General features: G+C 42.2%; 1 protein-coding gene across 1 annotated transcript in view; it reads right to left on the minus strand.

The window, feature by feature from the left end:
- The window catches only part of GLIS3 (GLIS family zinc finger 3), a 607,612-nt gene that overhangs the window by 417,312 nt on the left and 167,137 nt on the right, over positions 1-23,163 (minus strand). The window contains exon 3 of the mRNA XM_073542616.1: positions 3,627-3,834. Within this exon, the coding sequence (XP_073398717.1) occupies positions 3,627-3,834 (208 nt within the window). The remainder of the gene's footprint in view (positions 1-3,626; positions 3,835-23,163) is intronic.

The following is a 23,163-nucleotide window of genomic DNA, read 5'->3' on the forward strand; positions in this document are numbered from 1 at the left end:
TAACGTGCAAACCACCCTTGGTAGTGAAGGGGTTAATAAAGTGGTTACTGACAAAGATTTATAAAGAGTTGTATCTTTTAAAGGGTTGCCCAGTACTTTTATATAGATGGCCTTTTATTATTTAGTTATTTATAAAGCACCATTGATTTCATGGTGCTGTGCATATGAATAGGGCTTACATACGAAATACATTTATAAATTACAATGAAAAAGTAGCATTGACAGACTAGTACAGAAGGGAGAGGACCCTTTCTTGATGGGATTACAATGTACTTGGTAATGTATAAGGAGACAGTAGGCCAAGGAATTGCAGCATCTCCAGTGGTAGGGAGGTGGCAGTGGGACTATTGCAGTCTGGTACTGCACATCCATCTCTATTCAAATTACCGTAATAAGACTGGACTTGTAGAGCTCCTCTGCGGCCAATGTACATTTGATGGAGCTGTGCTGTTCCGCTCCACAAAAGATCATATCTGATCTATGATAGCAGAAACAACTGATCAGCACGGGTGCAGGTTGCTGTACCCTCCTCGATGTGATATTGATGACCTTTCCTAAGAATAGGTCTTCAATATAAAAGTAATAGACAACTCTTTTAAATAATTAGTATATTTAAATACTATAGGAAAATGCTAGACTATTCCAGAGAAACTGAGATTTAATCATTATATGAGATTTAGTGCATGTACCGTATACTAGAATAACAGAATCAGAACATCAGGGCATAAGAAAAAAAACTCTTCTTTTGCATTGCTATACTTTTGAATATAAATTGCATAAGCAAATCTTTTAATACCTCAATATTATATAATCAAATTATTTCCAACATATTACACAATAATGGCACAAAACAATATGATATTTTTAATAATGTGAACTAGGCAATAACAGTTATGTCAGTTACTGGTGTGTATTTTTATATGGCTTTTCTCAGGAAAGTACCCTAAACACCAAATGACTTGTACTTGATTGTCACTACATGTATTTTGGCAATATAGAGCTGCTTAGGCCACTGTTAAAGAATAATCTACAGGTTCTTTCTTTTGCCTTGTATATTATTGTTTAGTTAAAGCGCCATTTCAGACTTTATTGCATTCCATCTATATTTCTCCAGTTTTTAGTGCCCTGTGCCTTTTTTTTGTTTGTGCCTTATGTGTTTGCCTGTTTTTTATATTTACCAGTGTGGGCAGGGTTTGGAGGTGTCCAGATGTTTTCGCCTGATTACTAAATTGCAACTTTTCAAAAAGTCGCAAAATTAGTCACAAATGTACTCAAGTCCCCACTTCTCAGACTTTTTGTGCTAAACAGTTGCAAATAAGTTGAAAACAAAAATAAATATCATTATTTACTTTGCATAAAATTCATGAACCATGTGCGCAATTTTATAGCATTTGATGCAAAACAATGGTAGCGAATACCACAAGTCAATGTCACGATCCATTTTTTGATCCGTGACAGATCTGGATTCTCACATTAAAACTTTTTTCCTTTCAGGCCATCGGGGGTTAATATAAGTTTTCCCCTCGGTGGCCGCTGGTGTAATTACATTGCTGCTGAATTTGCTGATGCAGGTAGTGACCACTCCTACCATCCTTTACAAGGTCAACTGATGCATCAGCTGACCGTCGGTGTTAGAGGTCATTCTGCAGCGACCACGTGGAGAAGGAGCTTGCTAGGAGCGGTGGTGCCTCAGCTATTTATGGTGTATCTGGTGTCGTGATCCTGCTGTGCGGTGCTTTACAGCAGAAAGCTCAGTGTTTATTTTTGTTACCCTGTTCCATTTACTGTCTGTCTATGCTTACCTTGTGTTGTATTAGTGCAGCGGTCGGACCTGTGTCCTCAATTGCCAATTCCCTAGTTAGGGATAGGTGCAGGGCAAGCGAAGGCTAAGATATCCTGCTCGGCGACAGGTTGAAAGAACCTGTATAGGGACGCTAGTAAGGGCAGGGCACATCCTCAGGAGAGTGCAGGAGGTGTCCATTTCCCCATTCCCTATTGCTGGGCCTACCATTGTAATTGTGTCCCGGTCTTCCTTTGTTTGTTTGCTGTTTAATGAACGACCAATGTTGAGTCGTGTCGCACTGGTCAGTCACTCCGTGACAGTCAAAGGGAGAAAAGTGCCTTTAAAAATTGGCAAACCTAAGTCTTTAGTTCTCATGATACCTCTGGCTTTAAAGTGGAGTCTCATCAGTTTGATTTGCTCTAAATCCTGATGAATGCTGAAAAAGTGATAAATCAATGACAGAACTGCTGTCCCTTTGCACTATGTAGTTGAATGTAATCCTAAGTGAAGCAGCTTTATACTACAGATACTCATTGTATTCTATGTGATACAACTTTTTACATCACCTCTGTTTCCTGCTAGTGATAGGTTTCTCCCTGTCAGTTTTTAGAAACAGGAGGCATGCAAAACAGGTTAAAGCTGTATCACAGAGAAAATACTGGGGATTCAGCATACAGAAATGACGAACAATAAAGAAAGTGTAAGACAGAGAAGTTTTATAATTGCAGCTAATTATTGCAAGAAATCATCAATTATCTCACTGCTCTCTTATATATAATAGGAATAATATCTTCATCTGTGTTTTAGACAAAGAGAGAAACAAATGGGAAAAATTGGGAGAAAGGGGTCTGAGACCATCTATGAGAGACTTGTTAGGTGAAAAATCATGATAACATCATCCTGCAGTTCATAAGAAGTCAGAGACTGACTTCCTGTCCACACATGCACTGAACTGATAGACAGGCGGTCACTTGGCACAGTTGTTAATGATTTAAAGTTCAAATGTAAGGTGTAAATGAACTATGATGAAACATGCTGGTGAGTAAGTATTATATGTGCAAATAAACTTGCTGAAGTATTGTTAAAGACCTAAATGTTACTGAAGACAGTAATAAAGTTTGTGTCAGTACTACAGATCTCAAAAATTATTAAAGGGTTTATTCAAAACTATTTTTTTACAATGGGCCTAAAAATTAACAAATAGATAGTTGCTACCTACCTACCTCCCTTTTGTGCCTGGTGCAGATCTCTGCCAGAACAGAGTGGTCACAGAGTACTATTACAGGTGTTTCAGCGGCTTCCACCGATGTCACATCAACAGAACAGCGGCTTCACTTCTGCTCTTCTCTGTTGATGGGGCATGACTAATCAGCATGAAGTTTGCAGTCATGTCCCGCCAACAGAGCTGCTGAATCACCGGCAGGAGCGGTCACAGGGCAGAACAGTAGTTTTTAGGTCCATAGTTAAAAAATAGCCCTGGATAAACCCTTTTAATGAACAGTTATCCCAACTATTGAGCAAAACTACTGAGATAGAAGATATTTACATTAAGAACGGTTTTACACACTGTTACAGTATGCTGACACAGGGTTTTATTTAAGGGGATTTTGAAGTAGATCCACTTCAAAATCCACATCAAACATTATACAAAGTAGTTTTCCTGTTTCCATTGCTCCTGCAGCCAACACCTGGCTAACTGATATTAACCATCTCCGCCATGAACAGCCGAGATTGAAAAAAATCTTTATCAGTGATAGCTTGTGAGGTTGGTGTTGGTTTTGATAGGTATAAACTACCTCTTCACGTCTTTACATAAAAAACAACAAAGTAGTAAGTTAGGGACCTTGTATCAGATGGAGGTATAGCTAAGTGCTGAAGGTTCAGATTCCTTTGTAAGCTGTGGCTGATCTGATGGCATGCTGTTGCTGCTTGATTTGCTGGAGGGGATATTGGACCCAGTCTCTGGACCATCATGGGGCTGCTTGTAACCATAAGATTGTTGCAACTGACTTTTCCCTGTGGTTTGCTCTTCTGACCAAAAGCAACATTTCCTGTAAATATAGAAAACAAAGTAAGATGTGGCAGCCAAGTAGTTATATACTGTATGTGTATTATTATGACAAAATACAAACAGTTTGCACAGCACAGGCATTTATTTGCAACTGCCCAACAGAGCCGAAGAAATGTTCAAAGTTCCCTCTAGACAGCACATTATTAAAAAAGTATTTGCTGTCATTTAAAGAGGTTTGGTCTTCTAGTCTGGCCTTCTGCTAAACATCTACAGTCACTCTACTTATTGTCTGTTGAAAGCGAGTGGTCACATGACTACAAATATGCAATTTGCATACTTCTAGCCACATTCCAACTAGACATGCCTGGCTACTCTTAATACAAGTGAACTAAGAGAAGGCGAGTACATCTAGCCAGCACCAGACTACATTTATACAAATCACATACTTGTGGTCATTTGACTGCCCATTTTTACTGGCAATAAGAGCACACTGCATGCTGTCAGGATTCAGAAGTCTACAGTCACATAGAGTGACTGCAGACTTTTATCAGAAGGCATGAAAACACATGTAAGTAATATCTTTCTTAACACCAAGATATTTAAACATAATACATTGAGCCTCACAGAAAAACCCTTATATCGGTTGACTCCTGGGTTGTCAACCAGTTTTTATTTTTATTCTGGCCAAATTATGCAAAAATGACAGACAGCTAACAATTTTTGCAAACACACTGACAAAATTATAAAGAATCATAAAAAAACACAATTCATATATGACTATAGCATGCCATCCAAGTGATGTCCATTTTTCGCTCGCTAAGAGAAGATATGGAAGCTTTTTGTTCTCATCAGTTAAAAAATCTGTTGAAAATTACTGACGAAATTCCGTTTTTCTTGTATATCAAAAAAACTGATATCTGAATGAGGCATTATGAAGTAGCACTCAATGTTTATATTGACATAAATAATTATTAAAATGGTATAGCGGAAAATAGTCAGCTAACCAAACAGCTATTGAAGGTGCACAGAAATCCGTCTTGTCCCAACGTGGATACAAATGAAGATAAAGTTGCAAAATTCCAGCTCCTTGGGTAAAATTTAGAATTTATTTCCCCTGTATCTCCCCTGAATGAGTGCAGCTCAGGAGCTTGTCAGAAAATGTTTTAACCCCTTTCCGACATCGGGCGTCAATCTCTGACAGCGGCATTTAAGTCGCGCTTCCAGCAAGGGCGCTGGAAATCCCACCCATTGGTGAGCCCTGTCACGTGATCACGGGTCACTGATAGGTCGGCATGACAACCAGAGGTCTCCAGCAGACCTCTATGGTTGTCACTGCTGGATTGCTATGAGCGCCGCCCGGTGGTCAGCGCTCATAGCAAGCGAGCAATTCTGCTACATACTGTACAGGAGATCTGATCATCGCTTGTATGTACCAGAACCGATCGGTTTATGGCAGCTTCTAGTCTCCCATGGAGACTATTGAAGCATGCCAACACTAAAAGAAAATGATTTAAAAAATATTAAACAAAAAAATATAAAAGTTCAAATCACCCCCCTACGCCCCAATCAAAATGAAACATAAAAAAAATCAAACTTACACATATTTGATATCGTCAAGTTCAGAATCGCCCGATCTATCAATATAAAAAAAATGAATTAACCCGATCGCTAAATGGCGTAATGAGAAAAAAGTCAAAACACCAGAATTACATTTTTTATGTTGTCTCAACATTGCATTAAAATGCAATAACGGGCGATCAAAAGATTGTATCTGTACCAAAATGGTATCACTAAAAACATCAGCTCAGCGTGCAAAAAATAAGCCTTCACTGAACCCGAAATCATGAAAAATGGAGCAATTTGTTTTAACAAACTTTTGAATTTTTGTCACCATTTAGTTAAAAAAGAACCTAGACATGTTTGGTGTCTATGAACTCATAATGACCTGGAGAATCATAATGGCAGGTCAGTTTTAGCATTTATTGAACATGGTAAAAAAAAAAACTACTGTGGGATTGCCCTTTTTTTTCAATTTCACCACACTTGGTATTTTTTCCCATTTTCCAGTACACAATATATTAAAACCAATGGTGTTGTTCAAAAGAACAACTTGTCCCACAAAAAACAAGCCCTTACATTACCATATTGACCAAAAAATAAAAAAGTTATGGCTCTGGGAAGAAGGGGGGCAAAAAACGAAAATGCAAAAACGAACATACCTCCGTGGGTTAAGGGGTTAATCAAGATAAATTCTGAATTTTATCCAAGGAGCTGGAATTTTGCAAACTGTATCTTCATAAATCATTTTTGACCTACTACCAGAAGAGACGGTATATGCAAAGCCTCATAGGTCCTGATGCAAAAGTTAAAAAGAATCTCTGAGCAGGATTTCAACCCCAAAACTATTTATATGTGTTTGCAGCTCTTTCAAAGACAAGTCCAGCAATACCTTTACATGACTAGTCCATTCCTTCTTCAGTGAGAAATATGGGATTAAATTTATATGAAAATGAGCCTGTAGACCTGAACCCTCTGTCTCTCTAGATCTATTCTCTATTCTCCATTGCCACCTCTTCATACTTGAATGACAGTTCCTTTGCCTGAACCAAGAGGCAGTCAGTAAAGCAGAGGAGGCAGAACTTCTTAAAAGATGTTTTATTACTTTATATACATACAGTATAGACCAAAAATTTGGACACATCTTCTCATTCAAAGAGTTTTCTTTATTTTCATGACTATGAAAATTGTAGATTCACTCTGAAGGCATCAAAACTAAGAACTAACACATATGGAATTATATAATTAACAAAAAAGTGTGAAACAACTGAAAATATGTCTTATATTCTAGGCTCTTCAAAGTAGCCACCTTTTGCTTTGATTACTGCTTTGCACACTCTTTCTGAATATCTTTTGCCACTTAAATAAAACCTATGCATGTTTGATATTTACCTTGTCGTACTGACCTCAGATATCATTTTGGCAGGTTAGTTTTACCATATATTGAACATGGTAAATAAAAAACAAAGCAAAAAAAATTGTGGAATTGTACTTTTTTTGCAATTTCACTGCACTTGGAATTTTTTTCCTGCTTTCCAGTACACTATGTGACAGAATAATAAATGGTCGAATGACTCTAAGAAGAAGGGGAGGCTAAAGTGAAACCGAAACATGAAAAATAGCTTGGGAGTGAAGAGGTTAACCCCTTCACGCCACAGCCCTTTTTAGTTTTTGCTTTTGTGATTATGGCTCCCCTTCTTTCCAGAGCCATAACTTTTTTTATTTTTCTGTCAATATGACCATGTGAGGGCTTGTTTTTTGCAGGACAAGTTGTACTTTTGAATGACACCATTTGTTTTACCATATTATGTACAGAAAAACAGAAATAAAATTACAAGTGCGGTGAAATTGCAAAAGAAAAGTGCAATTCTACAACTATTTTATTGGGGTTTTTTTACCATGTGCACCAAATGCTAAAACTGACCTGACGTTATGATTCTTCAGGTCATTACATAGTTCATAGACACCAAACATGTCTAGGTTCTTTTTCTATGTAAGTGGTGAAAAAAAATCCAAAGTTTGTTAAAAAAAAATGCATCATTTTCCGATACCCGTAGCCTCTCCATCTTTCATGACCTCGGGTTGGGTGAGGGCTTATTTTTTACGTGCTGAGCTGATGTTTTAATTTAATGTTACCATTTTGGTGCAGATACAACCTTTTAATCGCCCATTATTGCATTTCAATTCTGGCGTTTTGAATTATTTTCTCATTATGCCGTTTAGCGATCAGGTTAATTCTTTTTTTATATTGATAAATCGGGTGATTTTGGACGCTGTGATAGCAAATATGTGTATGTTTGATTTTTTTATTGTTTTATTTTGAATGGGGTGGAAGAAGGGTGATTTGAATGTTTATATTTTTTTATTTTTTTAAATATTTTTTAAAACTTTTTTTTATTTTTGGCATGCAGCAGTAGTCTCCATGGGAGACTAGAAGCTGCCATATCCCAGTCGGCTCTGCTACATACAGGGGATGATCAGATCACCTGTATGTAGCAGAATTGATTTGCTATGAGCGCTAATCACGGGGCAGCGCTCATAGCAATCTGGCATTGACAACCATAGAGGTCTGCAATAGACCTCTGGTGGTCATGCCGACCTATCGGTGACCCACGATCATGTGACAGGGATCACGGATGGGCGGACTTCCAGTGCCATTGCTGGAAGCGAGGGTTAAATGCCTATGTCAGAGTTTGAAAGCGACATTTAACGGGTTAACAGTTGTGAGTGGATCTCCGCGGCTGTTCCAGGCACACGTCAGCTGTTCAAAACAACTGACGTGCTGGAAAAGATGTGGGCTCAGCGCCGGAGCCCACATCAAAGGGAGAGACACAATATGTGTAGTACTACTACGGCACATGTCGTGAATGGGTTAGTGTCTCTTCATCAGATTTAATTTTGCCATCAGTTTGCATTTATTTGACAGAAATCATTTTTCTGTGGTGGAAAAAAGGCTCATCGTAACATCTGGTTCAGTTTTATCCAATGCATTATATCTTGCATATTACCATCCTTGTATCATTATAAATTGTGTTTAAAGAAGTCCACGTTAAGGAAAAGCTGTCACATTGTGCAGATAGTCCTATCTGCGGACAGAATGATAAAAAAGAATGAGAAGCTGAGCACAATGATATATAGGTTTGTTGGAAAAGATACAGCATAACTTGAATTTTTTAATTGCTATCTCTGGTGCTCATCTCTATATATAAATCTGAATGTGTGTGTGTATCACCAACCAATCACGAAGCAGCAGAGTGGGACACAAACCAATCACGAAGCAGCAGAGTGGGACGCGGTTGGAGAGCAGGGCTGAGGACGGATACAGTTTTCAGGACAGGGGCCGAATAGTGCCGGCACCCTCCCAGCCCTGTTCCGGGTCAGTCGGCACTCCCCGTCGCCAACTGCGCTATCCCCCCTCTCCCCTGCAGCTTCCCGGCCTAAATTTAGTCCCCTGCTTCTACTGCGGCCTACTAGAGCACTAGGCCATGCCCCCCGCAGGCCACTCAATCACACACGCTGCAGCTCCGCACTAGCTCTGTCCACTCCGGCAAGCTCCGCCCACTCCGGTGGCCCGCGCTAGGCCATGCCCCTCGCAGGCCGCCCAATCACATGCACTGCAGCTCGCTCTAGCTCCGCCCACTCCACCCTGCTCCGCCCACTCCGGCCGAACGAACAATCTGCGCATCTCTCTCCTGGTCCCGATGTCACTGCGTGTGATGCATGGAGAGCAGGGCTGTGGAGGAAGGAAGACAGCAGGGCTGTAGAGGGAGAGAGCAGGAGAGCAGGGCTGTGAAGGAAGAGAATGGGGCTGTGGACAGAGAGAGCGGGAGAGCAGGGCTGTGAAGGAAGAGAACGGGGCTGAGGATGGGGAAAGCAGGGCTGTGAAGGAAGAGAACAGTGCTGTGGACAGAGAGAGCGGGAGAGCAGGGCTGTGAAGGAAGAGAACGGGGCTGTGGATGGGGAGAGCAGGGCTGTGAAGGAAGAGAACGGAGCTGTGGAGGGAGTGAGCGGGAGAGCAGGCTGTGGACGAAGAGACCGAGGCTGTGGAAGAAGAGAGCGGGGCTGTGGAGGGACACAGAGACATGGATGTAGAGCGCGGCTGTGGAGGGATAGAACGGGACGGTGGGTGGAGAGTGGGGATGTTAAGGAAGACAGCGGGACCCACAGTTAGGTACTATGCCTGGGCAACGCCAGGCTCTTCAGCTAGTATCCATATAATTCCAATGGGTGGTCATCTTCCTCTGTGACTGACAGCTACTGTAAAACTGCATTCAGTCTGACATTGAATACTGTCAGTCACTGACTATAACAGCCCCTTGGACTCAGTGTATACACTGACTGTATTACCAATACTGTGAAAATTAAATAAGTGTATATCCTGTGTCCAAACTACTTTAAACATGTCATCAGGATTATGCACGTTAAACCAAAGGAGAAACCTTTCTAATCCTGAAATTTAAATACAAGCGTTTACCTACTAAACTTTGTATGGAGTTCAAAATAATATTTTGAGCCCGCTTCATTGTTCCATTTTAGATGCGTGCACACGTCACCTGAATACATCAGCCAGTTACAGGTGTTTGCTATTGGGACATGATTCCACTTAGATTCCCTGGTCCCATCATATTTTGTAGAGGCACATGGCCTTTATATATATACTAGATGGAGGCCCAATGATATCACATCGGTAGGGCAGTAAAATCACGATGGGGGCAGGTTTTGCAGTGTTGAGAATCTCTTCCCCCATGTGCTCACCCACCTATCCACTCTCTCGTTCCCCATGTGCTGACTTCTCCCATCTGTGCTCTCTTCTTTGACTTGTCTACCACATGTGCTATCCCCCTTGTCTGCTGTCTCTCTCCTTCCTGTGCTGTGTTCTCTCCTCATGTGCTGTTCCGTTTGAGCTGTCTCCCCCTTGTGCTCTGTCTCTCTCACCCCTGTGTGCTTTCTCTCTCCCCCATCTGCTATCTTCTCCTCTCATGTCACATATGTGTCTGACCTGTACAGAATATACCACAGCTCCTGGGCAGAAGAGGAAGCAAAAGACAATACTGACAGCAGGAGATAGCCGAGAATAGATTTTGTGAGGTAAAATAATGTTTAAAAACAGTCAGTGAAATATTTTACCTCACAAAAAAATCCTCTGTGATCCCCTACTGTAATGTCAGTATTGTCTTTTGCTTCCTCCCCTGCCCAGGAGATGTGGTATTCTCCGTACACGGTCAGACACAGACAATTTTTAAAATGAACTTTCATTCGTGGGAAAACCCCTTTAATGTGACCGGCTTCCTCTGCCTGTAGACACATCGCGCAACTGCCGCCGGGATCAGCCGAATGATTCACTGCACCTGTGCCGAATTCGCACAGGCGCAGTAAATCAGACCGCCTCCGTCTTTGTGCAGACAGATAGCAGCGGTCACATTAAAACTGTGCATGCGCTCCTCCTGTACAAAGATGGCGGTGGTCAGTGAATCATTTGGCTGATCCCAGCTGTGGCGTGTTCATGACGGTGTTCCTCTAGTGGTACTGTGCAAGAGGCTGTGTACGGCATATACAGTGTGTGTGTGGTGTGTACTGCATATACAGAGAGTGTGTGTGTGTGGTGTGTACGGCGTATACAGTGTGTGTGTGTGGTGCGTACGGCATATACAGTTTGTGTTTGTGTGTGTGGTGCGTACGGCATATACAGTGTGTGTGTGTGTGTGTGTGTGTGTGTGTGTGTGTGTGTGTGTGGTGCGACGGTGTTCCACTGGTGGTACCTCACAAGAGGCTGGTACCACAGCAGTTTCCATATTGAGACACCCATCAGCCTGGGCATAGTAACTAAATGTTTTTATGTGCAATATAATCATTATAACAACTTATAATGATTATATTGCACATAAAAACATTTTACATCATATATTCAACATTACAGATTTGCAACACAAATTAACTAAATGATTACCCAAGTACTGATATACTTCATGCTTCTGCTTTCTACACAGCCTCCTCCTGCACTTCTCACTCCTCCTTTTAGTATCAGCCACAGGGGATATATAGCATAATAGTATCATCCACAGAGGATGTATAGTAGGATAAGCCACAGGGGATATATACCGTCCCACTCTCTCACTCCGCAGCCCTGCTCTCCACTCGCTGTCCAACTCTCTCCCTCCGCAGCTCCTCTCTCCACTCGCCGTCCCGCTCTCCCTCCAAAGCCCAGCTTTCCACTGGCAATCCCGTGCTCTTCCTCAGCAGCCCCACTTTCACTCCGCAGCCCCGCTGTCTCCCTCCGCAGCCCAGCTCTCTCTCCTCCATCACGCTCTCTCCTTCTGCAGCCCCACTCTCCAATCGCCATCCCGCATTCTCCCTCTACAGCCCTGCTCTCTCCCTCAGCAGCCCTTGTCTCTACTGGCCATCCCGTGCTCTCCCTCAGCAGCCCTGCTTTTGCTCCGCATCCCCACTGTCTCCCTCCGCAGCCCAGCTCTCCATCCACCGTCACGCTCTCTCCTTCCGCAGCCCCACTCTCCAATCGCCGTCCCACATTCTCCCTCCACAACCTTGCTCTCTCCCTCTGCTGCCCCACTCTCCACTGACCGTCCCGCTCTCTCCCTCCACAGCCCTGCTCTCCACTCACTGTCCCACTCTCCACTGGCCATCCCGCTTTCTCCCTCCGCAGCCCAGCTCTCCACCCATGTCCCGTTCTCTCCCTTAACAGCCCCGCTCTCCACCCACCATCACACTCTTTCCTCCCGCAGCCCCGCTCTCCACCTGCCGTTCTGCTCTCTCCCTCCGCAACTCCACTCTCCATGCGCTGTCCCATTCTATCCCTCCACAGCCCCCGCTCTCCATCCTTGTCCCGCTCTCCCTCCACAGCCATGCTCTCTCCCTCCGCAGCCCCGCTCCCTCCCTCCATAGCCCCGCTCTCCATGCGCCATCCTGCTCTATCCCTCTGCAGCCCTGCTCTCCATCCGGGTCCCGCTCTCTCCCTCACAGCTCCGCTCTCCACCCGCATCCCGCACTTTTCCTCTGCAAACCTGCTCTCCACTCGCCAGTGGCCAGGGCTATGTGGAGTGGGCATGGCTTGATACATACACATACACACATACATATACTCAGCTTTATATATACATATATATATATATATATATATATATATATATTATGTATATACTGTATATATATTTTTTAATAATGGTGACCCTTCTCTTCAGCCAAAATAAAAATGCTAGGATGCAAAGTTGCTACACGTGGGATCACGATCAGTAACAAATATGCAGCAGTATGGTTATGATGTATAAGATATTTAAAGTATACAAATAAAACAGTAGGTGCTAACTACCTGCTTGTTCTACCCTGCACTAATCTCTTCCAGTTCAAAGCAGTCAAGGGCTACTGCTGCCGATTTTCCTGCTTTCACTGGCACCGACAGAGTAGCATTTTTTCCTCCACTCTGCTCAATCACGGCCAATGTCATGCTGATTGACAGCCAGACCCTCACTGCCCAACTGTGGGGAGCTGGCTGACAATCAGCATGATGTCGTAGTAATGTCCCACTGACCGAACAGGCTGGAAATGAAAGAGTGGGTAGGTTGATGTGAGATCAAATGAAGCTAGAGAATCATTGCCTGAGCAGGAACACATTGTCGCAGCATAGAACAAGCTGGTAGAAACTAATTTCCAGTACTTAGCTCCACAGCCAAACAACTCAAAAGTCTCGGAAAACACCCCTTTAAGCTATGCTCACAATGCTGTTTTCTATGTACAGTTGAGTATCCATTGGAAAAATCTCTCAAGGTATATGCAGAAGATACTCGCTACTCCTCCGCTTCTCCCCACTGCAAATTTCTTCACTGGCTTCCATTCCCTAAGCATATCCAATTCAAATTACTAATACTGACCTACAAGGCCATCTATAACCTGTCTCCTCCATATATCTCTGAATTAATCTCCCGATATCTTCCCTCACGTAATCTCCGATCCTCCCATGACCTCCTTCTCGCCTCCACACTTATTCGCTCCTCACCCAACCGCCTCCAAGACTTCTCCCGAATAGCCCCCATCCTCTGGATTTCTTTGCCCCAACATGTCCGGCTATCAACCACACTCGGATCCTTCAGACGGAAGCTGAAAACCCATCTCTTCAGGAAAGCCTACAGCCTGCAATGATCCCCGCTGCCCCCTCACCACTACTGGAGCTACCGCCTCACCATCACTGGAGCTGCTGCAACCCCCCAACCTACTGTCTCCTTCCCCACCATCCTGTAGAATGTAAGCCCGAAAGGGCAGGGTCCTGTCTCCCCTCTAGATCAGTCTGATTGTTAGTTTGTTTACTGTAAGTGATATCTGTAATTTGTAAGTAACCCCTTCTCATGTACAGCACCATGGACTCAATGGCGCTATATAAATAAATATTAAAAATAATATTATGCATTGGTATGCCATACACTAACATGCAGAGAGTGAAAAAGTATTGAACATGATGATGTCACCGATTTTCTAATTAATTACTGTATATTTGTAAAGGTGCTATTGACATTAAATTGTCACCAGTTGTCAGTAACAACACATCCAAACCACATAAGCAAATATAACAAGCCATAGATAATGAAAAATGAAACAGGGAAAAAGTATTAAATACATGAAGGAGCCATGAAAAGCCATGAAAAGTCATAACACCAGTCTAAATCTATCAGTAATTAGAAAGCAATCTTGCCACTTACTGAAAAATAATATCAGCTGATGGCCTATAAAAAGGTGTCTCATTACCAAGGTAAGACTCAAAAAACATTTCATGATGGGTAAAATCAGTGAGCTGTCTCAAGACCTTTGAAACTTTATTGTTGTAAAACATACTAATGGCATTAGTTACAGAAGAATTTCTAAATTACTGAAGGCTCCAGTGAGCACAGTTGGGGCCATAACTGTAAAGAACATAATTTCATCATAAACTGGCCACAACCAGTTGCTCCTCGCAAGATTTCAAACAGAGGAGTGAAAATATTTATAAAAAGAGTTGTCCAAGAGCCAAAGACGACCCGTGGAGGGCTACAGAAAGACCTGGAATCAGCAGGTACAATTGTTCGAAAGAAAACAATAAGTAATGCAATCAGCCTCCATGGCCTGTATGCATGCTCACCACCCAAGACCCCATTGCAGAACAAAAAACATGTTCAAGTGTGCTTATAGTTTTCTCAACAACGTTTAAACAAGCCTATGATATTCTGAGAGAATATAGTCTGGTCAGATGAGACCAAAATTGAACTCTTTGGGATGCCATAATACACACCATGTTTGGAGGCCAAACAGTACTGCATATTACACCAAAACATAATACCAACAGTGAAGTTTGGACTTGGGAACATCATGATGTGGGGCTGTTATCAGCATACAGCACTTGCAAACTTCATATAATTGAAGGAAGGATGTACAATTACCTGACCTGAATCCAATAGACAATTTATGGTTGGAACGAAAGCTCAGAGTTCATAGAAAGAGAATAGAATACAGCTCACCATGACTGCATCTTAAGGGTGTTTGGAGACGAGAAGTGCCTTGTCAAGGCAGGGAAAGTGCAGAAATGAGGACACTCCTCCTACAAAAACTGTGATTATTTTATTCACATAAAATATTTGGAGGACATATGAAATTAGTGATACAACTTTACATGACACGCATCAACGTGTTTCAGGTGTCTGCGAGCCATTACTGATGATACTTAGTCTTAGGAAATAACTTACCGTATTTCAAGTTGTCTATCCAGTGAACACACCAGTGCACTAATTAGCTTGACTCATTAAAAACTGATACAACGCACAAACAACATAAAACATATAAAAATATGAACACTTTGGGGAGTGGCCTGGATCGCTTGTGGGGAGGACGTGTGTCGCTGTTGCTCCCGCTGCCAGCCACGGAGGGAGCCCTATTTTGACCCTAACGGGGGCTTTGGTGTGCCCCCCAGAGAGAATTGGACCAGGAGAGAGCGGTGGAGGTTTCAGTGGAGGAAACCGCGGCTCTCGGGGAGGAGAGCGGCCGCGGGGAACAGATCCTGGCGCCGGAGGTGGACGGGCGCCATCTTTGCCGCGTCTTCCTGCTTCTTCCTGAGCAGCGTGGGCCAGAAGACTGCGGAGAGCCGTTGGAGGAGGTGGAGGGCCACAGCCTATGTTAGAGGGGAGACCGCTGACCGCTACAGAAAGAAAGGAGAAGGTCTGCTTACCGGAGGAGAGGGAGGTGAGCTGGACACAGAAGCCTGGCTGGTGATCAGAGGGTGACCGCAGTGCTGAGTGCTCCTGGTGGCTGGGTCGGGCGCTCCTTGCTGTGTATAGTGACTGGTGATTTGGAGGTGCTGCTCCCCCTTTCCGGAGACGCTGGGACCTGCCTGACCCCACACTACAGCAGTAAGAAACAATATATATAGGGCACCATATCAAGGCCTTATTTACTGATGCCAGCGCTCCACCCTTTAAGAAGCATGAGGTCTTTTTCATCCATGAACATGTATTAATAGACTTTCCCTAAATGCACGAGTGGTGACTTTAAATGCACGCTTCAATTTAACATTATGGTCAAATCTAATAAAGAGCGTGCAAAATCGCTGGATACTGGGGCACATCGAGGCAGGCAAGGCGAAATGGAGAAATTTTTGAAAAATAAATCAGGGTCGGCTAGGCCCACACCAAAAAAGCTACACACTAATGTTGAGGTAGAGGAACGGGTCGAGGACTCTGACTCAAGTGAAGATGTCTCAGACAGTGACATTACCCACTCAAACTCTGGGAAGATCTCTAGATCAGTATTTAAAAAACTTCTGACCCAAGCATTAAAACCTTTGGTTACAGAGATATCCGGTATGAGAGCTGATTTGTCACATATTGGTAACAGAGTGGAGTCCCTTGAAGCATCTCAGTCCTCTCTTATTAGCCACTCTAATGCCATGAGGGACCATTTGGAATACCACAGAGAACAGCTTAATAACTCTCTTCTGGCCTTGGAAGATCAAGAGAATAGAAGCCGCAGAAAAAATATAAGGATTAAGGGATTGTCTGAAAGTGTTTCTACAGAAATATTGGAAAAATCCACGAAAGAAATCTTTGCCCTTCTAATTCCACAAGAAAAATGCGACCAAATTGTGATTGAGAGGGTCCATAGATCGCTCAGACCCAGGCCTAAGTCCTCTGAACCCCCGAGGGATGTGATCTGCGGCTTGTTGAGTTATGTGGACACCAATGTTATTCTGTCTGCTGCAAGGGATGCTAAAAATCTCGCTTACGAAGGATCTGCCATACAACTCTACCAGGACATTGCGCCGTCGACCCTTGCAAAGAGAAGAATCCTGAGACCCTTATTGGAAATACTACGCTCGCGTAAAATTCTCTATAAATGGCTGTTTCCGTTTGGAATATCGGTAAATGGAGACGGCAAGCAAGTAACAGTGAGAAGTCCTGTCGACTTAAGCAAAATATGGGACACTTTTGGCATTGCTTCTATTGATATCCCCTCTTGGCTACCTTTGGATATGGATCTTCGCACACCTCCTCCTATCAACGCTTATACAGGAGGTCAGGGGGAGTGGGCCTCAGTGAAGAGACGCATCCCCCTAAGCGAGGGAAATCTGAGGCAAGAAGAGAGATGCCCCCCTGAATATTGCATAACTGGGTCTAGTCGCATTTTCTTACATTTGGACTCAGTAGTTTCTTGGTTTCATTTTACAATGGCTTGGTTCACTTGTGTTTGCCTTGATTGACGCCTGCCTAGGTGTTGACACTTTCATTTGATTGCTATACAAGCTAATGTGTGCTACTCGTGTGTTGGGGATGTGATTCCCTGATCTGTCATGGGGGGTACGTTGGTCCCCCTGCTCCTGCCACTGGCAGGTAGATGGTTATTGTTATTTATCGGTTACTGTTATTTCACCTTGTATTTTGTCTTTTTTGTGGTCTGTCGGCATGTGACACTTTATTATTTATTTTTTCTTTTGTTACATCTAACTTACTATGGGTGACACGGAAAAATTTGCCTCTATAATAGTGGCTTCGTATAATGTAAAGGGGTTACGCTCCCCGTGTAAGAGAAATCAGATACTGAACCTTTTGCATACAAAAAAGGCTAGTGTGATCTTTCTACAGGAGACACATTTTAAAGCGGGGAGAGTACCAGACATGTCCAGATCTCGTTACCCAACCTGGTATCATAGTACAGGGGGGTCGGCATCTAGAGGAGTGAGTATTGCTATTAAAAAAGGTGTTCCTTTTGTCTTGCATGACTGCCTTTCAGATTCTGAAGGAAGGTATATTATACTGAAGGGCCTTATTGCTAATACCAAAGTTACCTTATGTAACCTCTATGCCCCAAACAAGGGTCAGGTTGGTTGGTTGTGCAGGACGATGGATACTTTAAAACTATTTACTGAAGGTTTACTGCTGATGGGGGGAGACTTTAATGTCCCACTCAATCCATCTTTAGATACTTCCATGGGTAAGTCTGCCCTTTCCCAAAAGGCACTGAGAAAATTACACCTTTCTTTCCAGAAGTTGCATTTGATAGACCCCTGGAGGACACTCTCTCCTTCGGACAGAGACTACACTTTTTATTCCCATCCGTGTGGTAGCTACCATAGAATTGATTATATATTGACACAGACAACCAACCTCTCATTAGTCAAAAACGTGACCATAGACGTCATCACACTATCGGACCATGCTCCTATTTTCCTCGATATGGGCATAAAAACCCTTCCGCGACCAGCCGGGTCTTGGTCGCTTAATGAGACATTATTAGATTCAGATTCCCATATTACGAGACTGACTGACACTCTGGACTTCTTTTTTCAGACAAATTTGCACTCTGGCCCACCTACTCCTGTGGTGTGGGAATCACATAAAGCGGTTATGAGAGGAGAGTTTATAGCTTTGAGTTCCTATCTCAAAAAAGAAAGGACAAAACAGGTTGTGTCTATTTTACATCAAATTAGTTCTTTGGAAAGATTACATAAGAGATCTCAAGTAACTAAGACACTAACTGAACTAACGGACCTAAGAAATTCGCTAAAAAATCTTTTGAATATCCAATCGGCCAAAACCTACATGAGATGTAAACAGAGGTTCTATCTTCATGGCAATAAAAGTAGCAAGCTTATGTCTTCATTGCTTAAAAAGCAGCAAGAAAGGACGTTTGTTAGACAACTCAGGTCTCTGGATGGCTCCTCAATTTTCGAGACTGCTGATATTGCCGAGGAGTTTAGATCCTTTTATGATAACTTATATAATCTAAATGTACCAGATAGCATGCGAGACCCAATAATAGCTATAGAAAAAATTAGAGAATTCCTGACTCCACTAGTTTTACCTAAAATAACCCCGGAGGGCCAGGCTTTGTTGACCGCTCCAGTTACCCCTAAAGAAATTTTGGATACTCTTTCTACCATTCCAAATGGAAAGGCTCCGGGCCCGGATGGTCTCCCCATTATATATTACAAAAAGTTTATAAAATCACTCTTACCTCAATTGGTGACCTTGTTTAACTCCTATTTGAAAGGCCAGCTTCCCCCTAAGCAATCATTAGAGGCATATATTACGGTTCTCCCGAAGGAGGGTAAGGACCCAAACCTGTGCGCCAGCTATAGACCAATTTCATTACTTAATGCGGACATAAAACTGTGGGCTAAAATACTAGCGGGCAGAATAGGTAATTTTTTACCCAAATTAATTCATGCGGATCAGGCGGGCTTTGTGAGGGGGAGGGAAGGTAAAGATAACTCCACCAGGGTCATACAGTCCATAATGTTTGCTAAAACCCGACAGGTCCCCTTGGTACTCTTGTCAACTGATGCCGAGAAGGCCTTTGACAGAGTGTGCTGGAGATTTATGGAGCAGGTGTTGATTAAGTTTGGCTTTCCTCCTCGGTATATAGCAGCAGTCCATTCTCTCTACTTCCAACCGACGGCCAGGGTCAGGATAAACGGCACCTTATCTAAAAGTTTGGAGATTCACAACGGGACTAGGCAGGGATGCCCTTTGTCCCCTTCTCTGTTCATTTTGGTTATAGAAACTTTGATACAACGTATCCGACAAGAACAACATATAGAGGGGTTGACGGTGGGCGCGGGGACGTTTAAAACGCTAGCTTTCGCAGATGATTTGCTTTTCCTCATATCCAATCCACCTCAGGCATTCCCGATCATCCTTCAAATTTTTCAACAATTTGGCTCCCTCTCCAATTTTAAAATTAATCTAGCTAAATCTGAAGCGTTAAATATCACTCTCCCGTATCCCCAACTTTCCACTCTTCGTACTCAGACTCCCTTCTCTTGGGCTAAAGATTCTATCAAATACTTAGGAATATTTATAACTAGGGATCCTACTAACTTATTTCAAAGTAATTTCGTTCCCTTATTGAAGAAAGTTACTAACCTGATGCATAAATATAACCTACCTACTTTATCTTGGTTGGGTCGCATAAATGTATTTAAGGCATATATTATGCCCATCATTTTGTATACCATGAATATGGTGCCGATTCAGATACCCCTGACCTTTTGGGGGTCATTAAAGTCACTGATAGGAAAATTCATCTGGAAATCTAAACCGGCTAGGTTGCCTTATAGGCTTCTTACTTACCCAGTCTCTTCTGGTGGATTGGGAGTTCCAGACCCCTTGGTATATTATAAAGCAATTCACCTTGGCAGATGGTTAAAGGTAGTGTCTTGCGCTGAAGGATCTGACTTTGTTGGGTCCGAGGGGCTTGCCTTATTTATGGACTAGGGCTAAACCACCGGCTACCCTTAGACTGGATGAGATAACATCTACTACATTACGTACCAGGAGATTGATGTTGGGGGAGTTACCGGAGGGCACTTTCCCTTCGACATTTACGCCGATTAGCTCGATACCGTTTTTATTGGATTCTGATTTTCAGGATCCCTATAATCTGTGGTTTACCCTCCCTAGAGATACATTGAATAGCTTTTACGGTAATAAAATATTACAGGGAGGATCTTGGCCATCAAATGCAACAAGTCAACCAACTAACTTTCTCCAGTGCCAGCATATTCGACGCACGCTCATGCAGTTTAGGAAGAAATTCCCGATCAAATCGAACTGGTCCTGGTTAGATATTATGATTAAACTCCCGCTTCCACGGCTAAAAATCTTGTCTCGTATTTACTCACATCTGATCTCTCCAGGGGTACATTTTAAGCCCTCATTTATTTACTCCTGGGAGATGGAACTTAATGTTGCGTTTACAGGGGAACAAGTATCTAGGATGCTATCTAGTGCACGGGGATTCTCCAGGTGTGTTCTTTTGCAAGAAAACTCTTATAAAATTTTGACCAGGTGGCATTGGACTCCCGCGAAGCTCTTTCGGAGGGGTCTTGCTGATAATGATGCTTGTTGGAGATGCCTTAATCCTGGAGGGCATCATACACACATATTTTGGGATTGTCCCAAATTGAGACATTTTTGGGACGGTGTCGAGCTGGTTCTCAAAAATTTACAGCTAATTAAGACCAGTCTCGGGGCGACGGAGGTTCTTCTTTCGTGCCCATCAAAGGATTTTTTACCAAAAAACATGGCCTACTCCCCTTGATGTTAAGCGCTGCAAAACAACTGATAGCTGTTCATTGGAAAGATGTCGCTCCCCCCACATTGGAGGAGTGGCGTGACAAAATAAATCAGATTTCTCGTCTGGAGGAGCTGTCTAGCTGGGAGGTCTTTAGTCACAAATCTTATGTGTTGACTTGGGACCCGTGGACTAGATATTTGAGGGACAACCCTCGAGGAGAGGGATCAGATACTATTTGAACCTCGCTTAGATTTGGTGGCCTTGATTTTTGGGGTGGCTGGTTCCAGGGTTACGTATAAAACTGTTCACCTGATCTAATTTTATATTACATGCACTTATTGCTAGTGTCGATGCCGACGACTACTTTGTTTTGATGTTATTGTTATTGTTTGTTATTATATATCTCTCCTTTCCCTTCCCCTCTTCTTTTTCCTTTTTCCCGTCCACTTTCCCCTCCCCCTCTTGCTTTTTCCCCCATTTATTATTTTTTACACCTTGGATGGAGGCCTAAACAATCTTTAACCATATGCATTTGTAAAGTGTTGATCTGTCTTATGGTGTAATTGAAACTTGAAAATAAAGAATTTAAAAAAAAAAAATATGAACACTTTGACAATTCAGTGTTGGGCAGCTAAACATTTAATTGATCGCAGTATAAATGCACGTGTATAAACCTATTATAAATTTCTAAGTATATATGATCAAATATTGCAAGGCATAAGATCGTGTCTTGCAATATTTGACGGTATATAAATTTACAATAAGCATCATGATTAAGGGTGCGCAATGATGCGTTGATGTGTGTCAAGTAAAGTTATATCGCTAACTCCGCATGTCCTCCAAATATTTTTTGTGAATAAAAGTATCACAGTTCATGGAGCTTGAGTTTTCTCACTCATATAGGGAGGCCATCAAGATTAAATGAGTGTTTGTGTGGAAGAATGGGCCAAAATTACACCTGAGCAATGCATGTGACTAGTTTCTCAATACAGGAGACTTCTTGAAGCTGTCATCACCAACAAAGGCTTTTGTACATTTCAGTATACTGTACATGTTCAATACATTTTTTCTCATTGCTACACATTACTTAATTTATGGACATCTATGGTCTCATTTCTTTGCCCCTGTGTAGATTGGATGTGTTGTTACCGACATCTGGTGAGAATTTCATGTGAACAGCACCTTTAGTAGTAAATTTACTGAAAAAATTGATGACATGTTCAATACTTATTTCATTCAAATTTAAACAGCATGTTTGCCCTTTCACGAATTAATGCAGGAGAATGGGTGTGTGAAAATGTGGAATTGTATCAAAGCACAATTGGACATATTTGCCATTTTGAAACTTGGACAAGCTGGGTGACTACGTTTGTAGAAGCTATATTATTTCATACTCTGACTGATATCCAGCTTCATAGAAACTAGACATTGAATCAGTGTTGACATGAACATGTGACTAATACGGACAATCACTGGTTGTAGCAGGACAATAAATTGAATCTGTCAGCTTCATCTACTGCATATGTAAGCGTAGTTTTACACTATGTTTTTGAGTCCTGTTAAAAAGGTACTGTTTTTTTCTTGTTGTGAAACTTTACATTTAGTACAGAATGCAGTGGGTTATAAAAATGATATAGGCTCCGTTTTTCCTTTTCCTGTAACATTTATCAACAGGATCCAGGCGAACTCTGTTATATATATATATATATATATATATATATATACATACACTGCGTATATAGTACAGTCCCTGCTTTGAGGGTAAAGTGAGTGGCAGTGATCATCTCCTTGTGACTACCCCATACTCATAACTATCAGTAGTATTTTTCAATGACTCCTATTAGCTAAATGGCAAGAAAATGTTGTGTTTATTCAGCTTTTAGGATTACAAAAGTCAGCAAAAGGAAAAACTATTCCCAGCATATTGTAATTTTAATAGCCGGAAGTTAACCAAAAAACCTTGGCCAATTAGTTTCATTGCATTTCCTATACTAAGTTCAGCTTATGCATAATTGTGCCTCAATGGTAAGAAATGGAATCATTACGCAAAAGAGTCTTGTTTAGATGCAAACTTGTCTTTTGTTTTAAGGAAGCCTTTGCAATCGCACTACGTCGATATGGTTCATATTTCCATAAATAACCCTATACTCAGCTTTACGCCCCAATTATTCTCTAACAAGGGATATAATAGACCATATGGAATCCAACGCTAGTAAAGCAATTCACATGAAGCAATCATTAGAGCACTGCTAAAACACAAAGGAGT

This window comes from Dendrobates tinctorius, unplaced genomic scaffold (genome assembly GCF_039654945.1).
Source record: "Dendrobates tinctorius isolate UK_male_01 unplaced genomic scaffold, ASM3965494v1 ptg000128l, whole genome shotgun sequence".
In the NCBI taxonomy this organism is placed as follows: domain Eukaryota; kingdom Metazoa; phylum Chordata; class Amphibia; order Anura; family Dendrobatidae; genus Dendrobates; species Dendrobates tinctorius.